Below are 16,634 nucleotides of genomic sequence, written 5' to 3' on the forward strand. Positions count from 1 at the left end.
TCTTTCAACAGTTAGTCTCAGATAAACATTTAGCACTTCATGCTTATGTAAAGTGATCTGTACAGAAACTTCCTCCTGGATACAGCTGCTCCATATTACATGTCTGATTTATGCTAGTATATGTTAAGACAAACGATCACTGTGCAACTGCTGGGATCACTGGGAATTAGGTTAATTTAGATTATTTTGCTATAGGTTCTTGACTTTTGCACGCTTTCGATTGAGCTCTCAGCCGAGTTGCCTTCCAGACAATTGCCTGGATGAGATTTTGAGGGCAGGTGTTAACTGTAGAAACCTACTTAGTATTAAACGTACCTGTCTCATTGCTACTGACTTTAGAGACGATACTTTCATATTTTTTTTCTGGTCATTGTTCTTCACAAAAGACCTAATTGAAAATATCTGTCAAATCATGTCTCTGGTTTCCCTCTTCTTCCCCCCCGCCCCCATTAATTGGATACGTATTGTGTTTGTGTGGGAAGGAAGGAGGCTCTATAGCAGTATAGCAATATTGCTGGGAAAAGAACATTAAAATGGATAAAGGGATTTCCTAGTGGTATAAATACCTGCACACGACCTCCCTGTGCTCTGGAGCCCTCCTGTATATGTATATGCAGGTAAAAAGCCTGGAATAGAGTTTGAGCTGCCGTTAATCGTGCAGGATCTGTTCTATTAGAAAACAGGGGCAACCGGCTCTTTCTCCTGTTGGAGGGTATGACTTGCCAAGCGTTTGCTTCATCTGACACCTTTGTACCCTTGAATTCTGACTCTTCTCCCTCTCTGCCTCTGATAATGCATCACAGCGCTGCAGAGTGCCTGCCGGTTTCTAACCATGCCACCAATGTTGTGTCTACAGGTACTTTTTAAAAAATAATCTTGTTCTCAGTAACTCTCATTTGTAACGCTTTTGGATGATACGTGTTCATCGAGTTCTGCAATATGTAAAGTGTTTGGTATCAGTGCTGTGCGTGATTGGGACTGTATTAAAGTAGAAGCATTTCCACAAAACTCTGCATGATGAATAAATCAGGAAAACCCCAAAGGTTTGTGTTTTAGCTAAATTTGTAGCTTTGTCTAAGTTCGTTACAATATTAAGCTCAAGAATGCTACCCATGCATAAACTTAGAACAGGCTCAAACACTGTCACTGTTGTTAGGTCTTCAGTGATGTGTCATGTAAGTTAATTGAAAGTTTAAAATACTTTAAGTTACTTTAAATAGGCAATGTATTTAAAACAAGTCAGGCTAAAATATCATTTGGGGAATTGCTTTATGAAGTATTTTGCATACTGAATCAAGTACGTTCAATCAATCAATGTTCAAAATTGGTGGCAGAAGTCTCATCAATATTTTTGAATTTTATGTGTTTGTGTATATAATCCAGTTAATTTTGTTTAAATACTAGGACCATGTAATCGAACTATCTGAGAGAAAGACAGAGAAAACCTTAAACCTGCGGAAGCGGGATTTTAGAATACAGTAATTGTTGATGGAAAGCTTTCAGAAACAGAAAAAGAAATAGTTTTGATTTATTTGAAATTGCATTAAGGTAAGAATTTTATTTGTAGTCTTAACAAGAAATTAGCCTTCTCCTGAAATGCATTGGTAATAAAACATTTTAATAATAAGAAAGACCATGTAAGTAATGAAAACTGAGCATTGGTGATAGATAACAGAATCTTATACATTAGGCAGGAGGCTCAAAATATCCTAATAAGGCTGTTGGTTGGTGGTGGTAGTAGGGAATAGGAGAATTTAAATTTTGTATGAGGCCAGATTTATGTGTCTGTATCATAGTAGTATTTTCTAGATTCATCTGATTCATAATAAAAAGTATATGGTGACAGCCAGCCAGCCAAAAGCATTTGTTGTTCTGCTTCAGATGTGGGTTTTGATAATTTGCAGTTACCACCCAAGGACAAATACCACTGTAGTCAGTGGGAATTTTGTTTGCAGGATCACATCTAGCAGGCGACCCTGTGAGAATGGAAGCAGTGACGAGGGTTACTAACTATAATGAGTAAAGGTTTACAAAGTTCATACGTAGATTCAGAAATTGTAATAAACAATGCCATTCTGGTGAAAGCATCTAAGGAGAATTATGCATGAAGTAGACATGAAAGAATTTTGAATAACAACTTATGTTAAATGTCAGAATTTTTTAAAATGCATGTAATAATTCTACATCACAAAATAGAGGTGAATATACTTCTGTTCAGATACTATGCTGTGTCATACAGCTGATGTTCTGCAGTATCCATAACAATTTAATTATTATTATTTCATTTAAATAGCATCATCCTCACTATTTAATTTTAAACTCTTATTAGCAAGTCTGCTATTTTTATGCATAAAAATTAGTCTATGGATTATGAAATAATAGAAATTAACCGCCAGTAAACACTGAGATCTTATCCCAACAGAAAAGTTGCATTGCTCTAAATGCATTAGCATTATTAACGCAATCTTTATTTTGGGTGCATTTATGCTACTATAAGCAAGCCTGTTTTAGTAAATTTTATATCTGGACATTTTACTGTTATGATTACAGTTATAAAAACCAGAAATTGTAATACCTAATTAATTATATTGTTTTGAGTAACTGGAATGTGTGCTTTAAAGTACAGTTTTACATATCTGAATGTTCACAAACATGAATTTTTAATATTATACTTTGCAGCAGTTGTTAGAGGGGACAGTATATGCATTTCTGTGCCTAGTTATGCATGAGAAACAGCCATATCTCTCATTTCACATTCAGTAAAAAATTATCTGATTCTTCAGGCGCTGGTGAGTACTTAGCACAGATCTGAAACACCCCTGTGAAAACACTAGAGAGAAATTAATTGTGTGGTTATTGGTTCTGATGGTGGAAAAATTTGATTTAGGCCTAACTTTTTAGGAGAGGCCAGAGTCTATCATTCTGTTTCCCTACCACACTGCCAAAGCATTCTGAAATGGTTTGGGTGGCTTGGCACTTAGGAAAACATGATTTCTGGATGCCTCAAAGGAAATGTCCCAAACTGCTGCTTTTGGAAACCCAGGTCTTAGGCATGCAAAAAATGTTTCCTTTCTTGATGCCTGTGTTCACTGTGGGGTTTGCATGACAGTGAAGCCAATCAACTTTCTGAGAACGTAGAGCAAGTTTTGTGTAAGATTAAATGAAGTGCTGTGTGGAAACTGGGTGGGGAGAGGAACTGGTTTCCTCCTGGAGAGTTCAATGCTTCCCTTGCTCAGCAATATATCCAAACCGGGTTATGCCCACCGATTATACTAAAAATAATGCATCAAGACCACAGTATGACAATTTCTGGTTTTGGCTCAGAGGGTATCTCCCTATTTATTCTGGCAGTCTAGTCTGGTGTGACCTGGCCAAGTGTCTGGACTTCCAGCAGTGTTAACCTGATGGTTATGGCCCAGAGTTAAATGCTTACTAAATGCACACAAAAAAAAACGCATACAAGGATAGTGTCTGCTTCTGAACGTAAAGGCTATGTCTTGAATGCTCACACATTGTCTTAACAGTCCTGTCTGTTTTGTCTTTGATCCAAACTCCTATATGTTCCCATGTCCGCTTTGCCATGACGACTTTGGGAAACTCTTTGGCAGGCCTTCATTACTCTGTGCCTTCCTGTCCTTATGGAAATCAACCATCTACCTATGGAGTGATGGCGGGTAAGAGACCTACTTTCAGCTGGGTGAGCTATTAGTATGTTGATTTTGGTCAGTTTTCCTTTAGAGGGATTGATTCAAGACAATTGCTTAAAGAATACAGGACAGGGGTTAAGGCATTAGAACAGTGGTTAGGAAATTAGGAGTCAGTGCCCAGAGTTTCCCCACACTTATTCATATGTTGGGAAATCACTCTGTCTCTTATTTCTCTCTACAAGACCGGGACAGTGCTGCTCTTTTTGCTCACCTATGCTCACCTTGGTGACCATCACTTTTGAGGGACCAAGAGTGATGTACCCAACATACCTGTGTATTACCAGTACCTGGGATGATGGAGCCCTGACTGGAGCTATAAAATGATGGCATAAGGGAAGGATAGCTGAATTCAGCAGGCAGACCATAGAGATGATCATGGATTTTTACACTCATGAATGTATGCTAGCATCCTGCTCAGTTTTCCATGTCCCAGGCTAAGAAAAAAGGAACTGTTACTCCATGCAAGTTCAAGTAGCAGTTGATGAGATAATGCCATGAACCAAATTAACACGACTCACAGGAAATAATCGTGAGCTAATCCAAAATCAAACTCAGCATTTTATTTCATTTAAGAATGAAGGAAACATTAGAGGTGGTCAACATAGATGAATACATCTGAATAGGGGCTTTTTAGGGACAGATAGTAGACTTCCTTCACGATGTGCAAATGTCCAAATGTTTGCATTTCATTGTGCATTTATGTGTCTGTTGCAAACATTCCTGGCATTGTTCCCTGGGAAAAGGTAATAGGTATTAAACAAAAGATATTGCTCAGAAGTTCATTGTTTCATTCCAAAATAAAAACATCTCAATTTTTTTCCTCTCTTTTTTTTTTTTTTTTTTTTTAGGGATCAAGCCTGCAACTCCAGAGATGCTATCAGCAAGCCTCTCCCAGAGTCGCATCTTACAGACGTGCAGCATGCCACATCCCAATGTGGTAAATGGTGTCAGCACCTTGCAAAGCAAGTCCTTCTCTTTTTTAGTCTTTTCCTTTATTCTTTGATAATTTTATTTTTTTTTTGTGGTTATCCTATGTGAAGCATATAAAATATTCCTATGGGGTTAGAACTTCCAACACTGGTGAGAGCAATCGGGGAAGTGAAGACAAAAAAAGTAAATGGAGAAAGGGGTGGGAGGCTACTGAAGTTCCGAGTTCTGCTCCAAAGTTTTGTGTAATTTAGAAAATTGAGAAGGATGTCTTGAGAACCTGGAATTTACTGGCTGCTCCAAATGCACTGAAGAGTTAATATTTCTCCAATGATCTTCTTTCCCCCCCTTCAGGTCAGAGACCCTATACGTCTATGTAAAATATCTAGTGAAAAAACAGCCTTCACTTGTAACTGAATCTCCGTGTTAAGCCTGATATTTATGGGGAAAAAAAAGATAGCATGAGGTAGTTTTGTTTTCTGCTTGAGCAATTTCTTTTTAAGCCAGAACAGCCATTTGGAATATGTTCTGGTTTGGGTTGGCTTTTTTTGTTGTTTGGTTGTTTTTTTTATTCTTTGAGCTCTTACCTGTGTACTTTCCTCAAACAAATTTTATGCTAAAGCTAAACCAAGACAGTATCTTCTCTGAGCATCAAGTGGTATTTACAAGGAAATATTCTTTCTACCAGAAAATAGAGGCAAGTGCATTTTAGGTGGCTCAAAATGACATAGATATATCAATCTTGTTGTGACACTTAATTCCAGCTGGATTGTAATTTGTTTATGTTTGGACCATTTACCAGTTTAGAATCATAGAATTGTCTAGGTTGGAAGGGACCTTTAAGATCATCTAGTCCAACCATCAACCTAACTCTGATCTTAATTAAGTGCATCACAGTCTGCTATGAAATAGGATGGCTATGGCCTGTGAAAGTGGATGTTGGTTTGTTTTCATGTATGGGGACAAGAGAGAGACCATGTCTCCTAGGAGATCCTCACTCTTGGATACTTTTGCGTATGTTATATAATAAATATTACAGACATGGATTTTTGAGATGATGAAGGTGTGTTTTTATTGTGTAGTAGTAAAAAAATAACTGCTCTGCATTTTCTTTTTGGTATTGTTCAGGTAGCTTGACTCCTTGCCTTTATAAATTCCCAGAGCACGCCTTGAGCGCCAGCTCCTGTGCCCTGGGCCACAGCTTCACATCCATGCACCAGTCCCTCCTTGCAGACGATCCCACCACTGCAGACTTCAAGCAGGAGTTCCGCAGAAAAAGCAAGTCTGTCGAAGAGCCCGTGGACATGGACTCCCCTGAAATCAGGGAACTCGAGAAATTTGCTAATGAATTCAAGCTGCGGAGAATTAAGCTGGGTATGTGCTTTATGTCCGTGAACAAAAGGCTGAAAAATTCCAGTGGAAGCCAAATTATTTCTGAATGTTTTACGGTCTGGCCTCTGCAGTTGTCTAATCATAACTCTAATCCTGCCTTGCACTGCCAAACTTTCTCCATTCCTAGAAGACTTGCACAGAATTAATGAACTTCAGCTTTTTGCAACTTAGTATGCAGAAAGGGACTTTAAACTTTCCTGCCCTTAAATTACTTGTCTTAAGTGCAGTGAAAATTATTGCTGTTCATTAAATTACATTCAGTAGCAGGTGAGTTACTTTTGCACAGCCCCAAAATTTCTGCAACTTAGGGCAATACATGCTCTCAGCTTTTATGCCCATTTTCTTCCCCCTAAAGTGCTCCATCTCACAAGGTGGTACAATGTCATTTTAGTATACAAGTTGGGTGACATCCGTGGCAAATCTTTCATAGCAGTGGGAGGCTTCTCTTCCTGTTTTATTTTCTGGTGCCAAGGCACCCATACAGCAGCAACGGGTATCTTTGTTGCTATCTGGTAACTACTGGGGCTAATGCAAGAGGGATTGCAGTAGGTGGTCTCTGGTGAGCTGCTTTTCTTCCACTGGGCAATTCTACCTGAGGACAAAGGTGGACTGAGCCCTGGCTTTCTCATCTGTAGGGAATTTCTCCTTTCTACAGAAGGGTTGAGGTACATTGCAAAGTAAAAGCCCGTCTCATCCTTCTTTGAACTGTACTGAAAAAAACCCAAATATCTGGTGCTGTAGATTCATCCCACTTATGAACACTGGGGACTCTGAATGAAGAGATGCAATTTTTACATTATCGCTTCTCACATTACATTGTATCGTTACAAAATAGGGCATCCTGCAGAAATCTAGCTTTATAAATGTAAAAAAAGATGTAAGGTTATTGCAGGCATCTATGCATTACCTCAACAGCTAGAAAACTTAGTGCAGTATAAAAATAACGACTGAAACAAAAATTTAGGATTTAAAATAGCATTTGCAACTTGGTCAGTTTTGCTGTATATCATGTATTTAACGTCAGCCACAGCAATGGGGAGGTTTGCTAAGCCCTATGCTGTTAGTCACTGTAATTATTACTCCATCTTCATCCTGAATTTGTGAGGGAACAAAACTTCCTCTGATGCAAACAAATGACACAGAGCCTGTAAGACTGGGCTTAATGCTCTGATGGGAAGAATTGATTTGCACAGGAAAACTAATCTGAGGTTGAGCTTTACAAGGGAAGACAGAGTTAATATGAGCTGTGGGTCTGAGAGACACAGAGGTAGTGCAATCAAAGTGGAGGTAAAAAGCTGCCTTGTGAGACATTCAGCATCTAAAGAGATCCTGCCAGTTCTACCACAGAAGCAGGAAGGGAGGATGATGAGCCAGACCCCTGAAGGTGGCAGATACATTCAGAGCACTGATTGGGGAGCTGCTGTTACAAAGTCAGTGTCTGAGGTGGAAGTGCAGCATTTCTCTGACTGCTTCAACTTAGTTGTTGCAACAAATAACAGAAGACCAGCGGTGCCACCAGGGATTAGTTTATTGCTCTTGCACCATCTATAGAAAGAAAGGAAGGGTGTCTAGATCCTTCTCAGATCCCTAACGTCGGAGTGTAAAACTCCACTAAATCAGTATAAAACTCCACCAAAACCAACAGGAGACTGAACACATCTCTGACATGAGCTTGGAGTCAGCCACAGAGACCTCTGCAGAAAGCCCATCCTGAAGACAATGCAGGCACACACTGTTCATAAGTTGGCACTGAAGAGCTGAGCACTAAGAGCTCAAGGAACATAACCCTTTCTAGGAAACTCCCAAGTGACTTTTTTGTCTTTTTTTTGTTGTTGTTTGACAGGTTATACACAAACCAACGTTGGAGAAGCACTGGCTGCTGTGCATGGCTCTGAATTCAGCCAAACTACTATTTGCCGGTTTGAAAACTTGCAGCTGAGTTTCAAGAACGCATGCAAACTGAAATCGATACTGTCCAAGTGGCTGGAGGAAGCAGAACAAGTAGGAGGTAGAGAATTGAAATCCTCTAAATATTGATTTGCATTTAAACCAGAATCCTATATATATGTTGAAGGACTAGTATGTGTCCTCCATAGACTGAAGGTTTTGTTTCACCAGCTTTAAATACTAAGGTGTGCTTATATTAAATTTTGGTTATCTTTTTTTTGGGGTGAGCAAGAAGGGGCAAACTGAAATGCATGGAGGGTACAGAATAGTAAAAACACCACTACCTGGCCTATTGGAAGTAATTTCTTTCAGTTCCACCCCAGCAAACTAGCTCCACTGCTGTATCATAGATCAGAGCTGTTATTAGGATCTGCAGGACAGCCCATTTAGCAGCGTACGGGGATTCTTCACTATCAAAGGAATCTTCCTTCCAACCTCTGGCATACAAGATGTGGCTGTGGGGCAAAGGATTTGAGTTCAGCTGAGGTAGTGGTCTTTGAACCCTGGAGAAGAGTAGCATGGCATAGAGGTTTTTGATGCAACCTTTTTGCTGCTAGGGGATTCCATTTCTTTTTCCCAGTTACTTTCCAGTTGCAGGAAGAGTCGTGAGGTTCACTGGGCAAAGCGTACTTTAGAACAGGTTGGCTGATTTGAAGGAAATGGGTTGTTTTAAAGAACAACCTTTTCAGCTGGATGAACTGTGATGCTGGGAGGCAGTGCCTGGAGGTGACAGCGAAAACCAGGACTACCACTGTGCAGCACTCACCTAGCACGGGGAGAAAGAGAAGATGATCTTAATGCTACTTTTTGGATTTGCCATTGTGTTCAACAGTAGGAAATGCTGTTAAACAGCTGCTTCTGCCACACGCTTCAGTTTCCTTTGAACCAAATGTAAAAAGCTTCCTTCCTCCGCAACTGCACTAGAAACCAGAGACTCTCCTAATGCGGCTGGCACACGGCAAGAATCACTTGTAAGGGGGTTGGGGTGAGTAGCAGCTGCTGACTGCCTGAGCAGCGTTGCTGGCTTGAGCTGCAGGGTAAGGTCACGCCTGCAGGCAGCAGCCTCTGGGAAGTGAGGCAGGACTTGCCCATCAGAAAGTGGGGTGGAAGAGGCAGGTGAATAAATGTGGTTGGGAGCCGAGGCTGTATTTCTGAAGAGAGGGTGAGCCAAGGGATATGGAAATAGACTCTTCCTCCCTACCTGCAGGGTAGGAGGAAGAAAAAAAGGAGGGGGCTGAAGTACAGCTCCTCAAGTATGCGGGCACTGAGCCAGCACTGTTCACAGCTTTATCAGTGGCACACCATTTTTGTTAATAACCATTTATAGCTGGAGGTAAAACAATGACCAACCATCTTAAAGAAAAAAGTGTTCCTGTTTGTGGTGCTGCTCTTATTCAGTGGCATTATCTGATCGCTTTCTTCTGTCTTCAAAGAAAGGGACTGTTTTTCTGGATAATTGTGCTTGTTTTCCATTACTGTGAATGTAACTCCTGGGTTTTTGGGTTGTTTTGTTTTTAATGCAGCTTTATACAATGAAAAAGTTGGAGTGAACGAGCGGAAGAGGAAGCGCAGAACCACCATTAGGTAATAAATATTTAGGGTGTTACATGTTACCCCTTTGGCTAAGATGCTTGTTTTTCTTGGGCTTGAAATCAAAGCGTTATTTTCTATTAATGAATCTCTATAGCTAGTGTTTCAAAATGTTTCACTATTTTGTAACATTCCAGTGAAAAATAACAACATAACCCTCCAAAACACCAGTTTGGTCCAGATATACTACATTTCCCAATTAAAGGCTTTTTTTTTTTTTTTTTCCCCCAACATATGACAACATACTTTAATATAAAAAAATACTTTATTCCAATTCTGGCCAAATTTGATGAGATCCATATCATGAATAAGGTATCAGAGCATCCTTTGTTATATTTTGAGAGGTTCTACATTATACCAAAATAATTTGCATTATTTGGAGCTAGAATTGAGGTCTGGGAAGTTTGAGAACAAGCTTTTACACACAATATTGGATCCTCATCCCTGTCTTCTGTCATTGCATTATTCGGAGTTCCCAAAGAAGCACTTTAATGAGCCAAATGGAAAAAAAAGGAAGTTGTACCAGGAATCTCCTTCTCTTGCTTCTCACATCTCTGGTGGCCATCTATCTAGCCTCCACTCCATATGGAAATCAAGCAGACTGGTAAATCATATTACAAAAACAATTACCAAATAGGAAAAATGAGAACATGGGGTAATTCCTTCTTTAGATATCCCAGAATAACCTTTGGTGAAGACGAATTCACTCAGGGGGCCTCAAGGGAGCTGTAGCATTCTTCCACAGGAAGGGAATTTGGCTGCCTCTGGGCACAACCTTGGTGCTGCCAGGCCCTATGTGTTACAGTGAAGTGCTTGTTCTTTGAACAGGGATCCTTCTTGATATGCTGTGCCACCTCCCGGAGACTTAAGTTGCTCTGTCATCCCACAACCTCAGAACCTCATAGCCACAACTTTTCCTTTCACTTTCAACTTGAGACTTATTTTTTGTTTGTGGTGTGGTTTTTTTTTTTGTTTTTTTTTTTTTTTCCATATTACTTTTGATATAAAGAATAAAATGAAGATGTGATTTTTCTCTGACTTTTGAAGTAAATAGTCCCCTGATGGGATGCTCCTCAATTAGGAGTGAGTTGGGAATGGGAGATGCTTCATAGCTCACTTGCTCATAAGAGCACCTCACAAGGGATGAAGTTTTACTCTTGAGAGGCCAGTTTCTCCTCTCAGCTTCTCTCCAAGGCAGTAAGGACTTGAGTGGCAAAAACTGGCCAAGACCTTGCTAGTTTATGTGGTACGGTCTGTGTGAGAGCTAGGAGTTGAGAGCATCTCTGTCCTAGGTATTTTCCTCTGGCTGGAGGAGCCCACTGAAGACTGCTTATCTAACATTGTGTGCTTTGGTGGTATTTTTTTTAACAGCTATATGAGGAAATCAGTCCTCATATTAAGCATTTTTTAATTATTCCTGCTTTTACATCAAACTCCACTGCACTGGGAGTATCAAATAGGGCAGGTTGTCAAGGCCACAGATAATTGTGGGGAAGTTCAGTACCAAATCCCCCATAGTAAGAAAATATTAATTGTTCCTTTGAAGGCATATAGCACCTCAGTTTGAAGACCTCAAACTAATCAGGGAGATGGACTTGATGTGAACTGCAGCCGTACTCTTAGCAATTCTTAATGGGTGTTTGAAGGCAAACTAGAAAGAAACCAAAAGTCTCACTAACTGAAATGGGTTAGTCATACCCTGAATAAAAACTACTTAATTTGAATTTGTGGAAGCTATGTTCTTTTCTACTTTAATCAGAAAGCCTAAGAAACTGTTAGCCAAAACCAATGATTTTTCTATACTTCTGTGTGCGCAGAGCTGTAGTTTTATTAATTAATTAAATAGTTTTGGTAATGTTACTAAATATTGTGAAATAGACCTATAAATGAAAGACCAACAACATATTACAGATCAATTAATGAAATAGCTAGAACTCCAGCTGATACTTTGTACATTCCTATGACAGAAATACCAGCACCTCATTTCCAGAATAATGCATGAAGCGCCCTCTTGTGTCCAAAGAAATTACAGCTACTGCTGAAGCCAGTTTTGGATGCATCCTGGTGGCACACAATCATGTCTCAGATACTCTTCGTTTTCTGAGAATATGTAACACAAACAGGAAGCAAATTCTATCTGGCAGTAAGGAAAGATATTTTCTTAATGTACTTTGTTTATTGAAGCGCTCGACTTTGGTCACTGCCAACTGTGAGGAATAGGTTAAGGCAGACTTTTAGAAAATGGAATGATTGCTAAAACAGCTTGCCATAATCTCTCTGACTTCTAGAAATACTCTAGTGCCCTCTCTATAACAAAATACCTTGCAGAACTTGGTACAACATACAACGTTTCCCAAATTGTAAGTGGTGGAGATCTTCGCCTTTGTAAATACAAATGATTTGATAGGACCACTAAAATGATCAGGGGGTTTGGAGCACCTCTGCTATGAGGACAGGCTGAGGGAGCTGGGGTTGTTCAGCCTGGAGAAGAGGAGGCTCCGGGGAGACCTCATAGCGGCCTCCCAGTACCTGAGGGGGCCTACAGGAAGGCTGGGGAGTCTGTTTACAAAGGCCTGCAGTGACAGGACGAGGGGCAATGGTTTTAAGTTGGAGAAGGGCAGATTTATATTGGATATTAGGAAAAAGTTCTTTACCATGAGGGTGGTGGAACACTGGAACAGTTTGCCCAGGGAGGTGGTTGAGGCCCCTTCCCTTGAGATATTCAAGGTGAAGCTCGACGAGGCCCTGGGCAACCTTGTCTAGTTGGGGGTGTCCCTGCTGACTGCGGGGAGGTCGGACTAGATGACCTTTGGAGGTCCCTTCCGGCCTGGACCAATCTATGAATCTATGATACAACCAGGTAACCCCAGTAACGTGCATTTGCTGAACCCCCACAAAACTGCTGTGACTGGGGCAGAATGAGTGGTCAAGCTTGTTCCAATTCCTGTGATCCCATTCATGTCTAGCTATCAGCTGTATCTCCTAGAGAACATCAAGAAGCACAAACATTTCACGATCACCACTGAAATTGCACCAAACTTCATGCTTATTTTGCCTTTCAATTACTCGGTGCTGAAATGATGTGATGCTGTCCGTGTCAGCAAATAAATACAGTGGACTTTAAGCTCTGTAGGTTTCCTTTATGTAGAAAAAGAGGAAAGAAACCAAGTCACTATCTTCATTGCTCTTACTTGGCCCTTCTTCTGAACTAGTGGTGAAAGCCTGAATGTGTCAGAAAAGTTTTTAAAGCTGACGTTTTATCCCTTTATCCAGTATCGCTGCCAAAGAAGCTCTAGAGAGGCACTTTGGAGAACAAAGTAAGCCTTCATCTCAGGAGATTATGAGGATGGCTGAGGGGCTCAATCTTGAGAAAGAAGTTGTGAGAGTTTGGTTTTGCAACAGAAGACAAAGGGAAAAAAGAGTGAAGACAAGTTTACATCAGAACACTTTTAGTTCTATTATCAAGGAGCATCATGAATGCCGGTAAAGCTTTTCCATGTATAGATGTGGATTTCTGTTTTGCTTTTTGTAAATATTGTAAATACTATGTTGTTTAAAAATAGAAAAGAAAAATCAGTAACCCACTTGTTTCTCTTACAAGCTAGCCAGCTTCAGATGTAACGTGTTGTGGAAGACCCAATTTTAATGTAAAAGGTTGGAAAGAAATTAAATGCTACTGCATATATATAAAGAGTTGGAGGTCCCTGCTTAACTGCAAGGAATGTATCATGCATTATTCAAATAGAAATGCTTTCCAAGTTGCACAAGTTGTAGCAGTTTCCTTACGCTGTGCCTTTCTTTCATCTGTGGTCCATTTAAGGATTAATGGAGAACCCCGTGTAGGTACCCTAAGCATCAGGAAACAAAGCCTTTGCATTGTATGTGAAGAAAGGTTACAAATCCTGATCTCAGCAGCTGTACTATTGAAAGTATCTTGCCTCTGCATGTCCATGAACGTTCTTTGCCCCCCAGTCCCATGATCACTGCAGGAACCTTTGCAAGATTGTAAGCCATTAGGTCCATGGCAGGGTCCCATCTGCAGGGGTGAACGCTGAGCATCAGTGAGAAATGAGAACTTCAATAAAGAGAAGGTGACTAAGCAACCTTAAACAAGCAGTGGTGATATTGCTGAACATCTAGTTATGGCTGAGGGCAGGATATACCTGTGGGATCTTGTGGGACTGACACTAGATCTGAGAGCCAGGTAGAGGAACTCTAGCTGAAGACCAGCCTTTCCAAAGAACAGCTCGAACTCAGCTACCCGCTCACGACAGCTGTACACCTCTGAGCGAATCATTTCAGGTAAATTCCTTGTGTAAGTTCAGGACAAAACCATTAAAAATGTGCCATAATTGCTGTCATTATTTTCATTATTTATGGTAGAGTAAGCTTACCTGTACGGAGGTGTCAACACTCTTCCTACTGCGTGCTCTGTCTCAGCGTATCATTTGACTGCCTTAAATGGGTGTCAAGTAAAAGTGAGCTTTTCTTATGCTTGTTATCAAAGGTAATTCTTCCTAATTTATTATATATCATAAAGTTTGATTTGGATAGGCTAAGCTATAAAAATTGGTATACAGTTTACCTTACCTTAAGACTTTGTGACCTGAGGGGGGAAAAACAGAGAATTATCAGGGGGTTTATTACTTCGGGCTTTCTCTGCATTGTATTTTTCTGATTAAATCCATGTGTGGACATACTTACACCAGAGATAGTGTGTTAGGCTGAACAAAGAAGGCCCTTGCGCTCTGATATAAGTATCCACACAAAGCATTTATTGCACTGCACATTCCCCTCTCTTGCATCCCACTGATTGAAAATAATCCCTTATTTGTCATCCTCTAGCCTAGAGAGAGAATAGGGGGGAAAAAAACAACAGTGCCAGAGCTCCACCTATCAGAAAGCCAGGCAGTGAGAAACTGAATTAACGACTGTAGTACTCACCAGGGATAGATTATCCAGCCATCTCATCAAGCCTGCTCATTGTTATTAGAATAGCCCATTACCATATATGTATTTTTGACTGTTTTCCCAGGACTGAAATTAAGTGAGTACACGCAAGTAATAATGGCCAGATACATTTTATTTTTCCATAAAGCAGACCTGATGATTTAGAAAATGTCTAGCTAATAGGCCCACAGAAAGCAAAAGGAGTTTAATGTTCAAGACCACTTAGAAGCACTGTGTACAAGTTAAGTGCTCTCTCTCTAGTGTACGTTAAATTATCTCTGATACCTATTACAGTGACCATAGGCATATTCAGCTATGGAAATCAGGCTCTTGGATTTAAAAAAAAATACATTTTTATGGATGAATGCATTGCTATAACCCCTTAATTTAGAAGAAAACTTCAATTTAATAACTCAAAGGGGAGAAACTGTGGCACGTAGTCTCTTCAGGGTGTTCTCATTACTAGCATAGCTCACCCACTACAGCATGGAAAGACCAAGCTGTAGCTTTTATCCACCACGTGTGTCAACAGCTCATGAACTTTCAAAAAGAATGAAAGATAAATACAGTTGAGAAGATTAGCACTCAGTGAAGGTGATGGCATGCATTTGTGTACCTTTCATGTTATGTGACCTAATGTAATGTATGTTGAAACTACTATCTGATATATATAAATTTTATTTATATTCTAAATTATTGTCTTAATTATAAAAGGCTTCCTAGAAATGCTATAAACCTGTACTTATCAATCTCCCATCCAATAAATTATTCTTATACATTTGGTATTGGAGGTAATGGTTTGTAGTTCTGCTTTAGTAACACTGCTTTTTTTGAAGTTGTGCATCATGCTGATGTGCTTATCCATTTTAGCACGCTGTAATAGTTAATTCAAGAGCAGACTTACCCTAACATTGAGATTTCTAGTTGCACAAGTGAAGGCTAATTGCAGAAGCATAGCAAAGTAAAATGAAAGGTGACACAACGTGCCATTTTCTTGCAAAAGAATGATAAAAGGCTAAGTGGAGGAAGCAGCCACCATTAAAACACCTGTAGCTGTTGCCACAGAAATACAAACAAATTAGAGCAGAATTATTTAAAGAGAAAAAGCTGGATGAAATCAATTTAATGTGGTGCAGCTGCAGCCATTTGACTTAGAGAAAGTGTCAATTCCTTTTTTTTTCCTGTAGGAACAACTTATGGGTAATTGCCATTTAATCACTCTTGATTGGGGAAAATCCCCTAGATAAGACTTCTGAGGGGTAGGTTTATAAACCTGCAGGTAAGAGTTTAGTTGGGTATTTGACAAATGTGGGCTGCACTATTTTTCTTTGAGATGTTTGTGGGGTTTTTTTCTTGCTTTTACTTTTCCCAGGGGAAGTTTAGGTAGGGTGTTAAAATTAAAACACAGGACAAAACAAGATGTTACGACAACATAGAAATCTGGTTCACCTGTCTCTGAAGTAGCATCCTGCCCCCCTCATCTGAAGGATATAACAGACCTAGAAAAGGCTTCTATGCAGGCAAAGCTGATGATCGAAGGTAAGATGAATAACTGTTTAAGCTACTGTCTCTCTTCTAGATTTAATGTGTCTGTATTGAAATCTATAGAGATCTACTGAATTATGAGCTGTACTGAAAGGCTGAACGGAACCAGGCTGTTCACTATCTTGCCTAATGTAAAAACTAGGAGTAGACATGTTGAAGCTGGAAAGAAGCTTAAGAAAAAACAGAAGTGGTGGTTCTTAATGCAGCGGCGAAAAAAAATCTGTGGAAATCCTCTACTAAAAGATGTGGGTGCCAGAAGTCAATTTATATTGACAAGTTCAGAGAGGAGAAAGGCACTCAAATCTGTTGCATACAGAGTAACTTGCATACGGCTCCAGAAGTGCTCTAAATTGAAAATAGTTAGAGGTTGGCTGAGTATTAGGGGAGGAAGCGTCATCTTGTTCTCCTGTTTTCCTAGGCATTGCTTATGGGCACTTGTGGAGTAGGATTCTGGGCAAGATGGACCTCAGTCTGCCCCAACAGAGTCATTCTTAGGTGTGTGTAGAATTGCATTGTTGTTCTTGGATGGAGGACTTTCCGATTCAGTGCCATTAAGGTCTCAGCGAGGATAAATGA

At 40.0% G+C, this 16,634-nt stretch overlaps 1 protein-coding gene across 4 annotated transcripts; it reads left to right on the top strand.

Annotated features, from left to right (window-relative positions):
- Window positions 1-714: 714 nt before the first annotated feature.
- POU1F1 (POU class 1 homeobox 1) lies at window positions 715-13,050 on the top strand. Of its 4 annotated transcripts, none has more exons than XM_074151477.1 (7): window positions 715-856; window positions 3,194-3,199; window positions 3,609-3,674; window positions 5,763-6,008; window positions 7,870-8,034; window positions 9,497-9,557; window positions 12,837-13,050. In XM_074151477.1, the coding sequence occupies exons 1-7, from the start codon at window positions 715-717 to the stop codon at window positions 13,048-13,050; spliced, it is 900 nt and encodes a 299-aa protein (XP_074007578.1). The 4 variants fall into 4 exon arrangements, with proteins under 4 accessions (XP_074007578.1, XP_074007550.1, XP_074007559.1 ...); XM_074151449.1 differs by lacking the exon at window positions 3,194-3,199 and adding an exon at window positions 4,556-4,673 and having other exon boundaries at window positions 3,525-3,674; window positions 5,767-6,008; XM_074151458.1 differs by lacking the exon at window positions 3,194-3,199 and adding an exon at window positions 4,556-4,673 and having other exon boundaries at window positions 5,767-6,008.
- The last annotated feature ends 3,584 nt before the right edge of the window (window positions 13,051-16,634 follow it).

This window comes from Numenius arquata, chromosome 1 (genome assembly GCF_964106895.1).
Source record: "Numenius arquata chromosome 1, bNumArq3.hap1.1, whole genome shotgun sequence".
NCBI classification, from domain to species: domain Eukaryota; kingdom Metazoa; phylum Chordata; class Aves; order Charadriiformes; family Scolopacidae; genus Numenius; species Numenius arquata.